This window comes from Delphinapterus leucas, chromosome 1, assembly GCF_059928025.1.
Source record: "Delphinapterus leucas isolate spDelLeu-1000000601 "Yukka" chromosome 1, BTC_Dleu_Yukka2, whole genome shotgun sequence".
Classification (NCBI taxonomy): Eukaryota; Metazoa; Chordata; class Mammalia; order Artiodactyla; family Monodontidae; genus Delphinapterus; species Delphinapterus leucas.
The window spans coordinates 132,692,315-132,712,074 of NC_143129.1; the positions used below are offsets into that span (position 1 = coordinate 132,692,315).

Consider the following 19,760-nt stretch of genomic DNA (forward strand, 5'->3'; position numbering starts at 1 on the left):
ATGAAATCTTCTGACCAGGGTGGGGTCAGCTGCCTTGGTAGCTAACTTGTTTTCAGCCTGAACTCAGAAGAGTCCTGGATGGGCTTCCCTGGTGGTTCAGTGGTTAAGAATCCGCCTGCCAATGCAGGGGACACGGGTTTAAGCCCTGGTCGGGGAAGATCCCACATGCCGCGGAGCAACTAAGCCCATGTGCCACAACTACTGAAGCCTGTGCTCTAGAGCCTGGGAGCCACAACTACTGAGCCCTCGTGCCACAACTACTGAAGGCCGTGCGCCTAGAGCCCATGCTCTGCAACAGGAGAAGCCACTGAATGAGAAGCCCGCACACCTCACCTCAATGAAGACCCAATGCAGCCAAAAAAATAATAATGATAATAATAAAATAAAATAAATAAATTTATAAAAGAAAAAAAAGAGTCCTGGAGTTTCCTTACCCACCTCCTCCCTCCTGATAATTAAAAGCTTCCAGAGGTGACTTCAAGGACACAATTCTCCCAGCTGACAGAAGATATTCCTGAAAATGGTTCTAAGCTCTGGATCTCCAAGAGGGCCTCAAGCCCTATTTATTCAGTCATTCTGATTTCAGTGTTCAAATTCTTCTATTAAAAGAATCACTTTGGGGGCCAGGGAGAAATCACAACTTGAGGTGTCCTTAACTGCTACGGAGATATCATAGGCTTGTATAACAAGCTATGTGGCCAGGGCAACTCTCTTTGAGAAAAATATCACAGAGTTCCAATAAAAAGATTCCTATGGGTCTTTGGAAATGTTTTAAAAAGGCTGATCTGGGTGCAAACACAGGCTCGATTGAAGAGTAGTTTTCTAAGAACAATGGGTAGGGAATTTTAGAAGATGAAAACATCAGAAAAGCCAAAAGTTCTTTCCTGTGTTTTTATTCTCACTTCTCCACAGCAAGAGGGAAATGTTTCACTGTGGATTGTGACAAATCAGAAGCTCTTTGTGGCTCCTCAGTGCTTCACTATGTCTCTTTTTTCCCTAAGTATGTGGTTCCATCCCCAGTGGTCAACAGCCAGGTTTATTCATCTAAATTAGTATTTTACAGGCTTATGTTCATTCTCAGGGAGCCCAAGCAGGAGTCTGCATCTACATTAGTTTAAAATTTTAAGAAAAATATTACATTAAAATGTAACACAACTTTCAATTTTGCAAAATCATGGGTTTATAGCATATGTTGCTGGATTATTTTTGTTTTCACTTTTATTACTTTAAAGTTAGCATTTTTATTTAAAAATATATATGGTGCTGTTGGCTTTTAATACCGGTTAATATAATTCTGTTGTATAAACTACAGGTGATTATTTGGCATGAAACGTCAGTTATTAATTTGCATCACATAAAAATAATTTTCATATCTGACTAGGGCTTTATTAGCCCTAATAGAGAATAAACATAATCTTCCTTTAGAGTCTTTTTGTTATCATAGTTTCAAATCAACCAGGTGTATTAATTTAAATTAGATTAAATTAAAGTCAGTTAAAAGAGATGCTTAATTGTAAGAGGGTAATTTCACAAAGAATCAGATATCTGAAGTAAGACAATTTATAAACAAAACTGTCAGAGAAGAGATCAAGCCAATGACAAATTTTTTTTATTAATGTTTATCGGAGTATAGTTGCTTTACAATGTTGTGTTAGTTTCTGCTATACAGCAAAGTGAATCAGTTATATGTATATACGCTGTACCTATATCCACTCTTTTTAGATTTCCTCGCCATTTAGGTCACCATAGATCATTGAGTAGAGTTCCCTGTGCTACACAGTAGGTTCTCATTAGTTACCTATTTTATACATGGTAGTGTATATATGTCAATGACAAAATTTTTAAGCGAAGGCCTGAAATGAAGCCATATAGACTATTATCTTCATGACATACTGCCACCAAGTGGCTAGGTCATTTCTTCTTAAATCATACTTAATATTTTTCATTATAAAAGCAGTAACTATAATAGGAAAAAATAATTTTAATAAGAAAAATAAAAGAGAGAGGGAAAAAAACTCTAATACATCCCCTTAATTCACCTGCCATGACTGAAAAACATTGTTTATATCAACTCTAATCATCAGTGTATTGCCTAAAATGCTAGAAAAAAAATCTCATGGTATTTTTGTAATTTATTTAATATCTTCAGCATTATGTCTGTAAAGAGACAGTTCTGTCCCTGCAGCGGAATATTAAATTACGTTTTATTACTCTCACAGCATATATTTGAGTGTACTCAGAAACCCCAAATCGTCTCTAATTTGGTAAGAATTTTTATATAACTTATACACACTGACATTGGACACTAGAGTTAGTCTTAACAGAAGGCAGCATGTTTATAGGGAGTTTAGAATGGTTTTAAAAAAAGATGCAGTTTCTTGTTCTTGGACAAAACTAGAAGCATAACTACATTCTTTGGCCTACCCAATACCAGCTTAATTTAATCAAATCCACTCAGGAGTTAGTTTTAGCGATAATGTATTCCATCTGTTTCTTAGGGATAATGTCAAAACAGCCTCCTCAGCCTTTCCCGCTACGTCTACCATGGGGCAAAGTGTGTTTTGTTATTCTTTTAAAGTGATGATTTATCGAGTACTAATTATGTTCCAGGTACTGTACTAGACTTTACATGCTTTCTCTCATTTAATCCTTACAACAACCCAATCAGGTAGATAGTACTATTGTCCTCATTTTATGGATGAGGAAACAAAGGCATAAAAAGGATAAATGACTTGTCCAAAGTCACCTAGGTAGAGGTCCAAGAGTGAAAATTCCTACCTGGTTCTGGCATGTAATTTGTGCTGGTCTCTGCTCCATTAATTAATAATCTCACTTTTGTAGCAGGATGGCTCCAGATGGAGCAGCTGAGTCAGCCTTGCAAGCAGTGCTCCCATGCTGAGACTTAGCCATTGCTCCCTGGGGGCTGGCCAGTGTGTTAGAGCTGCCTGGCCTTGTAGGGCTCAGAACCCACCACAATGGACGATGGTTGGGCTAACCCATTGAGCACTGATTCTCAGACTCTTCCAGCCTAGAGTTATCTTCTTCTGAACACCAACTATTTCCCTTTTATACAAGCAATACTTGCTAACTGTAGGATGCTTGAAAAGTATAGAAGAGTATGAAAAAGAAAATACAATTTTACATTTGTTCACAAACTAGAAACAATCATAGTTTTACATTTGTTAACAGTCTTTTGTGTATATCTGTACCCTAGTTGAGATCATGCTCTTTACTAAATGTTGTGTCTGGGATTTTTAAATTTAATATTATATCATGAACATTTTTAAATTTTCTTAAAAATTGTTCAAAATCATCATACTAATGGCAATTTAATATTCCATGATGTTTGTACTGTGTTTATTCAATCATCCTCCATTAAAAAAGTGTATAGCTTGGTGATTTCAAATACCAGCTTTGGATTCAGATGAAACTCAGTTCAAATCCCGGCTCTATCACTTGGAGTTGCTTGGCCCTGGGCAAGTTGCTTAACTGCTTTGTGACTCAGTATCTTCATTTGTAAAATTGGGTAATGACAACGCTTCATTCATGAGGTTTGATGACATAGTTCATACAAAGCACTTAGTACCATGCCTTATACAAATTAAAAGCTTAATAAGCGTTAGCTATTGCTATGATTGGACTTTTAGATTGTTACCAAATTCTTACTTTTATAATTAGCTTTTAAATAAATATCATTGTACATAAGGCTCCTTTCCATAGCTCTGCTTATTTCCTAAGGCTAGATTTCTATAAGTGGAATTAGTGGGCCAAAGGGTATGGACATTGATAATGCTCCTTTGTTTAGTTTTGTCCTTGCCAGTCTTGGTGTCAGAGCCACAGTAATCAAGGCCTGCTTCTTAGAGGTTTGACCAGAGCCGACACAGGGACCTTTCTAGATCTTTCTCTTTCAGAAGTTTCTAGATATTTAAGAAAGAAGAGCCATATTATAGGTGTGTTTTTCAAGTTAGTGAAGGGTTTTTTTTCCATCTTGTTTTTCTTAAAACATAAACATCTCCTTTTGATTTCTTTCTATTCTTCTTCTTCTAATAATCTTAGCTATTCACAGCATTTACATGCTATCTCCCTAGGTCAATTTAGCTCTGTGGTTGGAATTCAACATTATTGGGCCAAGAGTGAAGATTGGACCCCAGTCCATGTCAGATGGCAAAGCAAAAGACAGTGGCCAGACCTATCAAATAGGCAGCAGAAGCCCAGGGCAGAGAAAACTATACATCAGAACAAACTCTTTATCACACCTCGAAAAACAAGTCAAACGATGAATCATTTCATGAGTTACTGTGTTATCCTTGTATATTAATGATGAGAGGTCGTGCCTAGGCATATTCAAGGGACCGTCTTCATGCTTATATTCCTAGGCTGTAAGTACTTGGTACATAGAGAGTAAAGAAGGTAAGAAATATGTATATGGCAATCATATTGTTAAAGAGAAAGAATAAGAGAAGGAAAAGGTAAAAAGCAGCAGCCACCTAGACATTTTCTTGAGTGACATGGACCACACAGAGGTGAGGGTCTGATGTCAAAGTGTAGCAAAATTCTATGTGCAAGAATAGGCAGCTTCCAAGTTTTACCCAGTGGTTTCGGATTCTTCAGAGGTGCAACCTTGCTGTCAAGCCAGCGTGTTCCTGTTCCTGGTCTGAACAGTCTAGTGGACATTTGCCATTTTTCAGTTGCCCAGCACCAGGACTTACTCTGTGGGCATCCTAGGGTAGGCAGGAGGCCAGTAGGGCTTCCCACTGTGGTAGCCTCAATGGAGCAGAGGCCCCCTCTCCCCACAGCCAGCAAGTAGCTGCAAGCCGATGACCTGAGCCTAGCTCATCAGATGCCCTCCTCCCCACCTCGCACAGGACACACAGCTCCAGGAAATCGCTTAGAATCCAATATGGGTGCAGCAGCTATATCCAGGGTCTGGTAACAGCAGCACCAATGGAGTGTCCAGGGCACAGGGCAGGCAGTGGCAGTGACCACAGTGCCAGCTGCGAGTTCTCACCAGATTCTTCCTAGGCTGCGATTTTGGCTGTGGTTCTAGTTCCTGCAGCCCTTGGATCCTGCCCGTGATCATTTTGCCAGCCTTTCTACTACTTTCCAGCTATCTTTCCCATAATTCTCTTTCTGCTTAAGAGAACCAGATTTTATTTCTTTTGCTTGCACCTAATCGCAGTGAAAACTTGTGTAGTTGGTAAAAATTGCAATTGTTGGTAGTGGGTGGTTAGGTGAGGAGACATGGTAGGACAATAATGACCCCACAAAGATGACCATGCTCTAATCCCTGGAATTTGTGTATAGATTACCTTATATGGCAAAAGGGATTTGAGATGGAGAGATTATCCTAAATTACAGGGACGAAATTTCAAGGGTCTTTATAAGAAGGAGGCAGGGGGGTCAGAGTCAGAGAAAGAGATTGGCAGATGCTATACTTCTGGCTTTGAAGATGAAGGATGAGGCTACAAGCCAAGAAATGCAGGCAGCCTCTAGAGTCTGGAAAGCGCACTGAAACTGACTCTCTCCTAGAGCTTCCGGAAGGAACACAGTCCTGCCGATGCCTTGGTTTTGGCCCAGTGATATTTATTTTGGATTTCTCGCCTCCATAACTACTAGATAATACCTTTGTATTGTTTTAAGTTACTGAATTTATGCTAACATTTTACAGAAGCAATAGGAAACTAATACAGGAGATTATTACTTCCTCATGAAAAAGCATAATCTTTATTCTCTATTACCGGATTGCAAACCTCAGAGAAATTGTGAAACTCTTATGAATTGCTTTTTATTCTACAAAACCCTGGTGGTTTATTAGGGACAGGACCCAAAGATTAAATAAATCCAGATGAAGGGTCTAAAATGATTAGTATTTCAAGGAATATTGTGTATATGTTTAACCCAGTGTAGTAACCACAAATCTACAAATTTATAATTCATCTCAATATGAATGAATCAGAAATCTCTAGTTACAAATAACAGAATTTTTGCAAGAGTACATTCTGTGTCTGTGTGCCACTTCTAATTTGCATTATATTTAATACCACCTATATTTGGTTCCATTGATACAACATTTGTTTTAGTAGCTAAAAAGCCACTAAAAGTCCTGGAAAATTAATGAGAATCTTTGAGTCACTGGTAATGCAACAACAAACAGTATTTTGTGAGAACAAAGTACGATGTGGTTTAATATCTTGCTTATACTTGCCTTCCTCTGGAGAATTGTCAAAAAAAAAACCAACAGAATATGAATTCTCTGGGAAACTTTTCTACTGCAAGTTGCAATTCAAGCAAGTTAATTAGTCATTATGAAATGTGACTGCCCTTCCCTCAGGCTTCTGACTTGTCTTTAAAGGGATTAGAGAAGCCTCTACCTTTTCTTCATTACAAAGGGATCTGTATTACAATGCAGAATTGAAAAACATTCCTGCCTGGAAGACCTCTTCTCACATTGGTAGTAGGGAATTCATGGTCACATTTTCAGTGTTGGTTTTTTATGCTGACAAACCATCTTTTCCCCTTTGGGGGTCTTTCTGTACTGCTTAAAGATCCCAGAAATTTGTACAGCGACTATCCAGGTTGGTGGTCTAGAAGCTGCCATTTCAGCAGCCCCTGAAGGTTTTCAGAGCCTCTGCTGAAACCTCACACCCAGAGGCAGGGGAGGGTGTAGGCAGTGGGGGTAATGTGGGATGTGATGGTTTACTGGAGCCTAGGTCCTGCATCCCGTGCTTCTTGGGATCCTGGGCTGCCAAGAGACTTGGGGTGCCCAGTGACTGAGAAAGCGGTGGGCAGGAGGAAAAGGAATAGAGAGGGAACCGGACAGTACTAGAGAGAGTGGCCTGAGACTCTCATGTGCCCACCCTTTTCTGGCCCCCAGAACCACTCTTACCAAGGCAATGGCTTGAGCACTCTGTTCTCCCCCTTTCTGTCCACATTTCCTACCCACACCCTTCATGACACTTCTCCCTCTTAAAGGGTGTGTCCAACTTCCAGAACATTGGTTTTTACACTTCGCTGCAGAAGTATCACTTGACTAGAGGCTGAGGCATCTGTATTTTAAACTAGTAGCAAGCATTTCTAATGTAGATGGTCCACAGACCCCGCTCTGAGAAACATTGCTTTCAGGACATTTTCCTGAGCCAGGGCCAGCTGGAAAAACACACTATGCATTTCTCTGTGGTGCCTTGTCTTGGGCAAGGTCACCTTTCCCGTGTATACTTTGTCCTCATGTCAGACTGCACTATCCTATCCCAAGGTTTCCATTGTTTCATTCTCATCACTTTAACCCAAACATGCTTCCACACCTTGTATTCATTGCCAAAGGAGAAATAGTTGATAGCATCTTACAGTTCCCTCTTCTCTCATTTATTTGCATTTCATAACAAGCATTACATTAAATGAAGTTATGTTGGCATATTAGCTAATGTGTAGAGGAGAATATGGTTAGGTGGCCCAGGGAAGGTTGACATGGGACCCTCCTAGGTCTCTTAGGAAGGAGACCAGCAGAGCTACAGGGTGAGTACTGGAATCCTACAGCCTGAGCTATGCCCTGGCCCTACCATTTACCAGCGCTATAATGTTCAGCCAACTGCTTAACCTCCCTGAGCCTCATCTCTTCATCTGCACAGCTGGAATAACAGTTTTATAGGGCTGCAGTGATGAGTAAAATCCTTATCGCAGTGCCCAACACACAATAAGCATCCAGTAAATGTTACTATATTATTTATTATCCTGAAGTCACCTGGATTCAGTCACTGAATTAGCCTCTTGTTATTATACCAGTATAGAAAAAGTCTGTAATCTAGAGAAATTTCTCCTATGTGATTGTTAAAGCCCAAGAGGAAGTAATCAACTAAGGTTGATTTTTTTTTTTTTCTTTTTTAGTACAGGAGTCCCCCCTTATCCAACGTGTTGCTTTCCTTGGGTTGTTACCTTGGTCAACTGGGCCCCAAAATATTAAATGGAAAATTCCAGAAATAAACAATTCTTAAGTTTTAAATTGCATACCATTCTGAGTAGTGTGATGAAATCTCACGTTGTCTAGCTCTGTCCCACCCCAGATGGGAATCATCCACGGATCTGGCCTGTTAGTCACTTAGTAGCTATCTTGGTTATCAGAACACCGTCTTGGTTATCATGGTGCTTGTGTTCAAGTGACCCTTATTTTACGTAATAATGGCCCAAAGTACAAGTGCAGTGATGCTGGCAATTTGGATATGCCAAAGAGAAGCCGTAAAGTGCTTCCTTTAAGTGAAAAGATGCAAGTTCTCAACTTATTAAGGAAGGAAAAATAATCCTATGTTGAGGTTGCTAACTTGTACGGTGAGAATGAATCTTCTATCCTTGAAGTTGTGAAGAGGGAAAAAGAAATTTGTGCTAGTTTTGCTGTCATACCTGAAACTGCAAAAGTTACAGCTATAGAGTGTGATGAGTGCTTAGTTAAGATGCAAAAGGCATTAAATTTCCACAAGATATTTTGAAAGAGACTACGTTCACATAACTTTTAATATAGTATATTGTTATAGCTGTTCTATTTTATCACTAGCTATTGTTGTTAATCTCTTGCTGTGCCTAATTTAGAAATTAAACTTTATCATAAGTGTGTATGTACTGGAAAAAAAACATAACGTATATAAGGTTCGATACTATCCGTGGTTTCAGGCATCCACTGGGGGGTTGGAATATATCTCCCAACTGTTAAGGGGGGACTACTGTGTAAGGCTTTGTTTTCCATTGAAGTCTAAACACTCTAAGGAAGGAAAAGATAATACGTCATTTAACCCTTATTATAATTGAGTTCCCTTGGTTTCTTTTGGAGACCAGGTTTTTGAAGACCAAGGAAAGGTGCTGTCCAGAGGGAAGGTGATACAGAAGAATGCTAGGGGCCTGCAGGAAAAGCCATACCTACTTCATGATTTGTCCTGCTGTGCCATCTGGGCATAGTTTTGGAAACACATTGTTTCAGGATGAATCAATTTAGTGATACACATAGGAGAATTTTAGAGAACAAAAACAGGAAATTCCCGCATGGGGGGTGAAGTATTGCCTGGGCTGTGTTTCTTCATAAATAAATAAACCTTAATGACTGGGAAAGTTTAGCCAAAAAAAACCCATTATTAAACAAGTTGGTTATGAAACAATTCAAACTTCAGTTGTGAGGTTTGATTCTTACTGCTTGATTTCTATATTTATAATGTTATATACTTTTTATTATACTTTTGTATTGACTGTCTTCTCTAGAATTAAGGGATCTTTGTCTCCTTTGCTCACTGAGGTTCTGCAAGTACCTAGCAAGTGTCTGGTGCATGGTAGAGGATACATGAATACTTCATGAACAACTTAAATGAATTACTGTCTTTTCATGGATACCTTTTTAAAAAGAAATTGATATTAAAGATTTACTGAAAAGCAGTTTGGCAACTTGCATCAAACGTCTTAAAATGTGCTTAACTCTTGATCCAAAAAGACCTAAAGACGTAAGGAGAGTTCATATACAAAGCTATTCAAAGAAGTTTATTGATGACGGAAAAAATGCAATAACCTAGATATTGTTTAAATAGAGAAATGATTAAATTATACTACATCCATAAACTGGAATGCACCCATTAATAGGTTTTTAAATTCAACAAGGTAGATTAAGAAAATCAGGATATAAAACAGTACATATACCACAGCATCAACCATTTAAAAATATGTGCATAGGAAAAAACTAGTATTAAATCCATTAAAATGTAAACAACACTTATTTCTAGGTTGCATATTACAACCGACTTACATTGCTTTTACAAATAGATAAAAAGAGATAAGTTTTTGAAAAGATTTAATACTAGCACTTTCCCTAACACACTTTCCCTGTTTCTTCTTTAATGTGTCTTAGAAAGGAATTTGTACCAAGAGAATAGTTTATGGTTCCTCTTAGCTAACATGTTAAACATGGATAGATGCAAGTTTTCAGGGATATTTCATTGTAACTGGCATTTTTGCCTCTTAAGTGGTTTTCTCCCCCTTAGGAAACAAAGACTTTACATTTAGAATTGTTGCGGGGTAGCTGATATTCCTGTTCCTTCTATGTGAGGTTTACGGCCTTTACTTTTAAAGGAGAACATTTGTGGTCCTATACAGTAGTCCTTTGGTATCTATGGGGGATAAATTCTAGGACTGCCCCCCCCCCACACCGCGGATACAAAACTCCGAGGAAGCTCGAGTCCCTTAATTAAAATGGAGTAGTATGTTCCCATAACCTATGCACATCCTTCCGTATACTTTAAATCATCTCTAGATTATTTATAATGCCCAATACAATGTAAATGCTATGTAAATAGTTGTAAATACAATGTACATGCTATGGAAATAGTTGCTGGTGTGAGGCAAATTCAAGCTTTGCTTTTGGAACTTTCCAGGCTTTTATTCCCCAAATATTTTCTATCTATGGTTGGTTGAATCTGTGGATGTGGAACCCATGAATATGGAGAGCTGACTGTACTTAACCTGTAGGATATTTTAGTAAACTGTTCCTCCACTTTGATGTATAGTTGACCCTTGAACAACACAAAGGTTGGGGTGCTGACCCTCCACACAGCCAAAAATCCCCGTATAATTTATAGTTGGCCTTCAGTATTCTTGGTTCCACTGCATCCCAGTTTTGCACCCGTGGATTCAACCAACCACAGACTGTGTAGTACTGTAGCATTTATTGACAAAAATCTGTGTATAAGTGAATCCGCAGAGTTCAAACCCATGTTGTTAAAGGGTCAACTGTAATTGGTTAAAGAAAGAAATTGATGAGATTACTGAGGGCTGGTGGTGAGTAAGAAAACTCGTGTTCTCCTTTAACTGCTGTTAAAGCAAATCATGCTTGAGGCAAATCATGCTTCAGTTTCCTCATTTGTAAAATGATGCCAATTACACTACCAAATATGACTAATGTAAAGGTCAAACAAGCTTATATATAGTGGTACGTTGTAAGTGGTAAGTAAATGTTAATTATCAATTTGAATAATCTTGCTAAACAATTTTAGATTTCATTAAAATAGATTATTAACTAAATTCTGACTATTCTAAAATGGCATCTAAAGTCCTAAGAATTTTAACAATATCAACTTAAAACAGAATACCTTAAATTAAAAAATCACTTTAAAAAAAGAGAACTGATAACCAGTATTGTAAATGGTTCCCTTAATAATGTGTTTCTGAGATGTTGGCAGTAGGGGGCACCAAAAGAACTTCTTAGCTTGTCTGGCTCTTGGCACCTTCTGCTTATTTGGTGTCCATCAATATTTATAATGTATGTCAAAGTGTTTTGAAAACATAAAACACAATTCCAAGATGTTGTATTATAGTAAGAACGATATTAACAATGCTGTGATTACAATTAAGTACTTCAGTTCTGAAAAAAAAATTTTAATCTAGTGTATAAACTACCTACAGTAGGGAGACATCTTCAGGATAATGGGGCCACTGTGGAGTATTATGAAAATTACTATAGATTTATTTTATTATTTGCTTACAATTGAGTCTATTTGGCTAAGATTTTATTGAACGATGTGTAAATGACTAGAAAATTAAACGAATAATATTAAGAGCAGGAAAATACCTAAAGATAATAGCTCAGCTAGATTTTATTGAGAAGAGAATTACGTAATCCCATGCATACTAAACAAGCACCCCCAGGTGGTTTTTATTGGTTTTTATGCCCTGAAATGTTTGAGAACCATTACATAAATTGTAGTCAGCCTTAACAAAATCAAAGGAAAAATGACAATTTAAATGTTATCACCTGCCCTAGAATAGTTTTGTTGATTTTGATAGACATTAAGGAGAAACAAATGTATACTTAGAAAAGAGACAGAAGTCAAAAGAGAAGCCTAAGAGATTAAATATATAAATACACTCACCTATTTCAGGAGTTTTATGAAAAAAGGGTGAACTCCAGGGCTGCCAGTACCTTTTAGCTTTTTCTTGACATCTTACTTGAAATACATACTTAGTGTTTGGCTGCAAGTAGAATTCTGACTGTTGCGCGTATGTAAAATTGGTGTCAAATTCTTTAACCTAAAATGGATGAATAACCATAGTGAAATACCATAAAGAAATGATGCACTGTGCTTTTAAAACAATTATTCCATTTAGCAGAAATGTATGGGACACATATTATGTTCCAGGACCCTGGGAAAACAGAGAGGAATAGGCTACTTTGTATAAAAGATGGCCAAAATAATCAAATACATGTTATTTAACCTTAAAAGTGAAATACATGTTGCTTAGTGTTTGACAACTCTTTCAAGCTTTTAAATATCAAGAAATTCCAAAATGTAATATATTCTTAATTTTGGAACAGCAGATTTTAATAGGGTGGGAGAAAGGGGGACATAATAGCAATTGTTTGAATTCAGTCTTCCCTCCTCTCTCTCTCTTTCTCTGCAGTTGCATATTTAGATCAATAATTCTTCCTGAATGATGAAATAATTTCACTTGTGAATGATGACTTTTGGAAAAAATTACCTACAAACTAAGCTGTTAAATTGGTCCTTATTGCAGATCTATGCATTCTACAAGGATATATATATCCTTTCTCATATATATATATATATATATATATATATATGAGAAAACAAAACAAAACATTTAAGACTGTTGAAACGTGAAAATCCAATGGAAGATAAGCAAGAAAATAGCTGAGGGATAAACTTAAAAATCATTTTTCTGGGACTACAACCTGCTATAAAATATAATGAAAAAGGACCCCCAGACAAGCTGGTTCAGATGGGAGAGAAAAACCAAGGCATTTACGCAGCACCTTAGTGTGTTGTAATAGTGGATCTATTGAAAAAAGTGAAGCACAATTGAAACGTAAACATAAAAAAAGTCTAGGGCTTTCCTGGTGGCGCAGTGGTTGAGAGCCCGCCTGCCGATGCAGGGGACACGGGTTCGTGTCCCGGTCCGGGAAGATCCCACATGCCGCGGAGCGGCTGGGCCCGTGAGCCATGGCCGCTGAGCCTACGCGTCCGGAGCCTGTGCTCCGCAATGGGAGAGGCCACGGCGGTGAGATGCCCGCGTATCGAAAAAAAAAAAAAAAAGTCTAGAAATGCATTTATTCAGCAACTGGGAGAAAACAGTCACCATGAAAGAGAAAGTTAAAACTATCACGATTAAAACACACACACACACACACACACACACACACAACAAGGTATACACGTCATTTAGAGATTCTAATGTTAAAACCCAGTGTTAACATAAATCTTTAAAACTTTCAATGCATTGAAAATGTAAAAATCATAAACATATCTGTTTTGGGATATCACGTTTCCTGAAAGATATCATTCAGAGTTTCCGTAAGCCACATTTCTACCCACGGCCCTTGAAATTTTCTGCTCTTCTAAATATGACCAAAGGCCCCTAGAGTCTACTGGGATCCAGGAGAAATTTTTTTTTTTAACATCTTTATTGGAGTATAATTGCTTTACAATGGTGTGTTAGTTTCTGCTTTATAACAAAGTCAATCAGTTATACATATACATATGTTCCCATATCTCTTCCCTCTTGCGTCTCCCTCCCTCCCACCCTCCCTATCCAACCCCTCTAGGTGGTCACAAAGCACCGAGCTGATCTCCCTGTGCTAGGAGAGTTTTTATTAGTGCCAAAAGTTTGACTTCCATATGCACCCTGCTTCATATGAGCTTCTTTTGGTGAGGAGTTGCTGTTCTCCAATATGTCTCTTGCCATTATGTTTATAGATAAGTCCTCTAAGAAGAGAAATACCCTAAAGTACAGCCAGAGTTCTAAAATAGAAAGAAGAAGTTTATGGAACTGTTAACAGTTGCTTCTACTAAGAGGCCAACCAGGTGCCTGCTTAGGGCCTTGCAAGCTGAAGATGGTACCTTCAAAATGATACTTTCAGAGGCTACAATAGACATTGAGAGAGCTGGACCTAACTGTGTTCCTATGCAGAGGGTATGACCTCAAGGGCCAGAAATATAACTTTATTTTTATAGCAGCTACTTTCTTTTTAGAGCCTCAATTCTGAAGACGTGAGGCCTGGAAACTTAATCTCCATCATTTTGAGGTACCGCTTTTCTTAGGGTTACACCTAAATTTCTGGGAGCATCCTTGGGTGAAGGGGAGAATCTCAACCTATTCAGAGTTCTATAATCCCAGCTTCCTCTGACTCCCAACCTGGGGCATGGCCCAGATGAGGGGTCCTGCTCAGTAACCACCCAAGTCTAAACTCTTTTTGTTCTTCCCCCTTACCAACCTCTTCCCCTCACCCATTTCCCCCTCTCTCTGCTCAGGAATCTTTATCTAGTCTTTGGTGTGAGAGGGAAGGGGGATGGGGATTGAGAAAGCCAGTCATGACTAATCACATTTTCTTACAAGTCTTCTGTCCTATACTAGCATTTATACTTTTGAAATGCAAAGGCCAAGGATTTGAACCTTGGCTGTCTGCCTGCTGTTCTATTAGCCATTCCAGGAAAAAAGTGAATGCTTGGTTTTGTGCAGCCCATGAGCTAAGAAGACTTTTTACATTTTTTAAATTGTTGAAAGAAAATCCAAAGAAGACTATTTCAATGATGCATGGAAATGATATAAAATTCAAATTTCAGTGTCCAAAAGTAAAATTTTACTGGAACACAGCAATGTCCATCCATTTACATATTGTCTATGGCTACTTTTATGCTACAGATGCAGAGTTGAATAGTTGGGACAGAGATCTTATGGCCTGCAAAGCCTAAATTGTTTACTATTTGGCCCTTGAATAAAAAGTTTGCCAATACCCTGGTCTAGCTTAATCAGAGACTCGAGTCAATATTAATCCATTCAGTTGAACTTCTAGTCAAGATTTCCCTACTTTACTATCACTGCTGTTGGCACCATTAAAGGCAAATAATAATAATACTAATAGCTAATGTGTCAAAATATTATCTGTGTGAACCAGACATTATAAATAGCAATGGAAATACAAAAATGATTATGGAACAGTCCTGTCTTCCAGGGACTCGTAGTTAAAGGATGGGAAAATACACATGTAAACAGGTAAATACAAACAACATGGCAAATGTTCCTGAGATAAGGTACACAGAAGTGGGCAAGGATGCCAGGGAGGTAGGGAGACAGTCCATGAAGATAACCAACAAGTAGATATTCTCCCCATGGTGCCAGCCTTGCAGGTTCACCTGAAGGACTGGCTGATACCTCGTAATTTATATGCAGCTTAGCTAAAAACAGCTGAAAACACCCTCAATGCACTGATTTTGATTTTCAGGTTGGCATCCTTGGCTCAACCACACCTGCTGCATGGCTCTCCTGGAGGTTAAGATGAAGAGGAACAGTAACAGCCAGCATTTACTGAACATTAACTCTATTCCAGGCTCTGGGCTAGCTTCTTCCATCATTTGATCATCCCCCAAACCATATGAGGTAGGTGCTTATCTTATCCCTCCTTTAGGTGTGGTAATAATGAGGCCCAGAGAAGCTAGGGAACTTGCCCAAGGCTGCACAACCAGAAAGTGGTAGAGCCAGGCTTTGAACTCCAGAGCCTATGTGCTTAGCCACAAGGCTTTCTGCATAGCGGTCTGCCACTTTGAAGTGAAGAGCTTCCTTCCATCAGTTATCTGATGCAGGCAGAGCTGAGGTGGAAGAACAAATCCGTAGTCCTTTGTGTCTGCCCAATCTTTATGACTCTCGCTTTCTATCTCCTTACAAGGAGGTAAAGACAACATTTTATGCATGATCCAGATGAAACTGACGGGTAACAACTGTAAAAAACAAAGCATCATTCTGGCTGTTACCAACTGGACTTGGGTCATCTGTGTGAGTAATTACATTTGGAGGAATCATGGTAAAAGGGTTAGGATACACATATTGAATTGAAACTGGTTCCTTCATTTTCCCAACATTTTTGGGGTACCCAAAGTGATGTAGGGTCTGTAAGAGGCACTAAGTTACTAACTCTGTAAGCTTGGAGAACCTGGCTTAAGCTCTTTTCAAGCCCTATGTCCTCATTTCGATGATGGAGCTGATACTACCTATCATAAAAGATTGTGATGAAGATGAAATGAGGTAACAAATATTCTTTCAGCTCCTCCATTTGCCTGCTTCTGATAAAGAGAAGGTTTTGAAAAGGGAACTCAGATTTACCTCTGAGTTACCAAGTCTCACAGTGGCATATGTAGCACCACCAAGGGGAGCAGAGAACAAGAATTTCAACAGGAAAACAGTTGGTTTCTGAAAATCTATTCATGGATACTGATACTGTAACTCCTTTCTATTTTCTAAACATTCTTATAGCTTATTATGCCAAATAAAGAAATTTCGTCTTCTCAATATCATCCTATGACCCTGACACTACCCAGGTGTCTTATTAGAGTAAAGCCTCATCCACTCAGAATCTAGGATGAGAGTTTCATTTGGGTTGTTTTCAAATTTACCTAAATTCCACGTAGGCAAAAGATTGGCTGTGAAGTTTTTAATCTTGCTCGTCCTAGGCTTCAAGCATGGGGTTGCTGTGCACACAAATGCCACAGTTATTTAGTCAACGAGTCCAGCAGGATCTTCATTTGGTTACTGACCAAATGTTGCAGAACATGGACTTGCATCCAAGTGTAATCTAAACAACTAAAAGATCACATTTCTCATGTACATTAACAAGGGTAAATAAACAACTTGGCATCCGGGATTTCTTTTTAAAGAGCAGTCTTTAGAGTATGTCATGAAATCAGTATAGTTTTACCCTCATTTTCTTGACACTCTTTAAACATATTGTTCTACAGCAAAGCCAATATCGTTCATGTTCAGAATGATGAAAACTTTGGAGCCATGCTAATCACCAGAGAATAAATACATATCATTTCACTTAACTCTCTGAAAACTGGTAAATTCATACATGACACGTAACTATTAATTAAGCAAAGCCATAAACTCCATTCCTTAATTATTTTGACTAAATGCCAGTTTATTGTACTTAAAAATAATAAAATGGCATTTGTTTTCAAATACACTAAAATTGGTACTTTTTCTTCAGCCAGGCTAGTGTTACCCTGTAGTTCAAATTAGTGAGTTTTTATTATAATGTTCACAGGTGCTGTCATGTGATGCGATTTTATTAATGAACCTTGTACCTATGCCTCTCCTAAGACGCTTACTAACTTACCATTGTTATTTAAGGATGATTAGTTTGCCTAGACATTCACTTTTTACCTTATGCTCATCTAAGACTAATATAGTAACAAATTTTACATTTTGGATTGCACATTTTTCATTTAAAAAGAGACACCCATAAATCTGAAGTTCTTTGAACAGATTTTATTTCCCTGGGTGGCTGTTAAATTTCAGCATAGAATACTTACATTTTATATTCATAATCACTGATATAAATTTCACCCTAAGAGACAGTGAATTACAAGGAGCTAAAGAGATGAATCCGTCCTAGTTGGACATTTGTCTGTTTAGCAGTTTACAAAAGGCAAGAGACCTTTTCAGGAAACACCTCTCTATTTGGAAGCATCATTATTAAAAGTAGAGTGGTTTGAATATTACATGAACAATCAGATAAAAACATGTAAAACAGATCATTATACATCCACTGTGGTCACTGACTATTGGCTGGCTTTTCTTTCACTCACTTACATGCAAAAGAATAGTGAAAGTTAGCTTACGTTCCAAGTTTGGTTTGTTGTAGCCTTGTATCTCATTTCACAGGAAACCTTTTCAATTGATGTTTGACTATTCCAGTGGATTATGGTTTTGGGCACTGTAGTATTTATATCCTCAGCCCTGGAAATAATGGATGCAGAAGGTATCACTAAAGAAAAACAAAAACAGAAATCCAGCAGCTTAAAACTTGCCTAGGGAGAAATCAATATTTTTTCATCAATATTTAGAATGTTAAAACGCAAAGTACCAAAAAAAAAAATCTCATGATCTAATTAACATGAAATTTTTCTTGTTTTCTAATCTATTATGTAGGAGAAAACTGCTGTTCTTAAGTAAAATTCTGTTCCACCCATTCTCCATATCTGTTAAATGGAGCTCTGTCTTGTCCTTTCCCACCTCATACTCCCCTGTATTCCAAACTAATGAAATTCTGAAGCCTGGCCTATTAACAAAAGAATGTAAAAAGGAGGTAAAGAAGATATCTCTTCTTTCCCGCATCCGTTTAGGGAGAAATGATGTTTTGCATCCTAAATTTAGTTCAGAGAATCTAATTTGGTAAGATGTAAAATTAAGATCGTTCACAATAATATTTTTATTCTCTTGTGTCCTAGGGAAACTTGTATGAATATTTATATTTGTTGCTAACTTTTGTTATCTATTAAAATAAATCTGTACTTGAAAGTATGATTTGAACAAGGAGTCTCACAAGACTCTTAGACTTTACAGATTATTGCTGTGTTCTGTGATTATGATTTTCAAAAGGAAACTGACTGGTTATCTTACTAGTTATTTTTTGTACTAGGTGTAATGTTGTAACTGGAAGCTCTGTATTTCTGAACTGTGTACATTCTTGTAAATTCGTTGTGTCTGAACAGGATAAAATCATGGGCATTTCCCGTTTCTCCTATATGCATAGTAGAGCAGTGAGAGCCTATAGCTTTGTTAGATGTATTACTTAACAAAGAACTCAAGGACCTGTATGTGTGTTTTTAGAGGCCATTATTACAGCTTAATATTCTCTATGACTTAGTTTCCTTTTTGTTTATTCTAAGTTTATAAAGTATTCTTTGGGAAATTTGTTTTATTTTCAGTGAATAATATTATCTAAAATTATGTGCACAGATATATGATTTGTAGAAAAATATAAAAATTAAAGATTTGCTTTCTAGTAGCACTGACCTAAAATAAAATCCTTGGGCTAAACCCAGTATAGAACATAAGTAGTAGTAGCAGGATTAATCTAATTAAAGAGCTTACCATACTGAAACTTTATCATCTGAATTCCATAGGTGGTTTCCTTTTGCTAGTTTAAGCTTCTTGTAATGAGAATCAGAATTCAGAGATTTCTAGAGCCAGGGAAGTGGATCTCCAGGGCTCTGAAACCACTTGGGGCCATTTAAGCACCCTCAAGGCTACAAATTACCTACCCCCTCCTGTCTCCCACCTCTGAGTGTGACCTGCCACAGACGTAACAACACAAGCATTCCGAGACCCTTTTGCAGAAAGAGATATTCTGGGGAGGAAGCAAAAGTCTGCTTAGTCCTATGAGAAACGTAAGTTGGGTTTAAGATAGAGTCTTAGCACAGAGCAGATAGGTGCAATAGAGATCTGACGGTTTAGGTTTGAATGAGCTTATATTTTTCAAATAAAAACATGTTATGTAATATGTACTTGAACATTAGTTTGTTACACAAGACTCAGAATGTTGAATTTTTGCTCTCATTGCTTTGGTTTCATACATTCCCATTAGATCTTACATTTTTTAAAAAAAACGTCAATTCCATCGTAGATGCCATATCTTTAGTTTCCACTTATATTGAAATAAAGAACCATATTGTAGTTCTTTGGTGTCTTTCTAACAGCATGTATTTACTTATAATTATTCAGTGGGGAGAACTAATGTTCAAAATGGCAGCCGGAAGGCACTGCATTTTCCGTATTGAAACTTATTTCTCTATAAGAGAAGTTTAAGCATTCCTCTCACATGTCATTTTGGCAGTGTTACTGCACTCTTAATTCAGCCCTGCCTTTCAGCATATCTTCCTAACTTAATTAAAGACCAACCCCATAGCCGTTATGTGGAAGTTGCTCCCAGGAGAGTTCCCTGTCTT

At 37.8% G+C, this 19,760-nt stretch overlaps 1 protein-coding gene across 1 annotated transcript in view; it reads right to left on the reverse strand.

Moving 5' to 3' along the window:
• Positions 1-19,760, reverse strand: part of IL23R (interleukin 23 receptor) — a 54,860-nt gene that overhangs the window by 11,824 nt on the left and 23,276 nt on the right. The window contains exons 5-6 of the mRNA XM_022581145.3: positions 17,652-17,797; positions 11,892-12,048 (exon numbers count right to left, since the gene is read on the reverse strand). Of these exons, the coding sequence (XP_022436853.1) occupies positions 11,892-12,048; positions 17,652-17,797 (303 nt within the window). The remainder of the gene's footprint in view (positions 1-11,891; positions 12,049-17,651; positions 17,798-19,760) is intronic.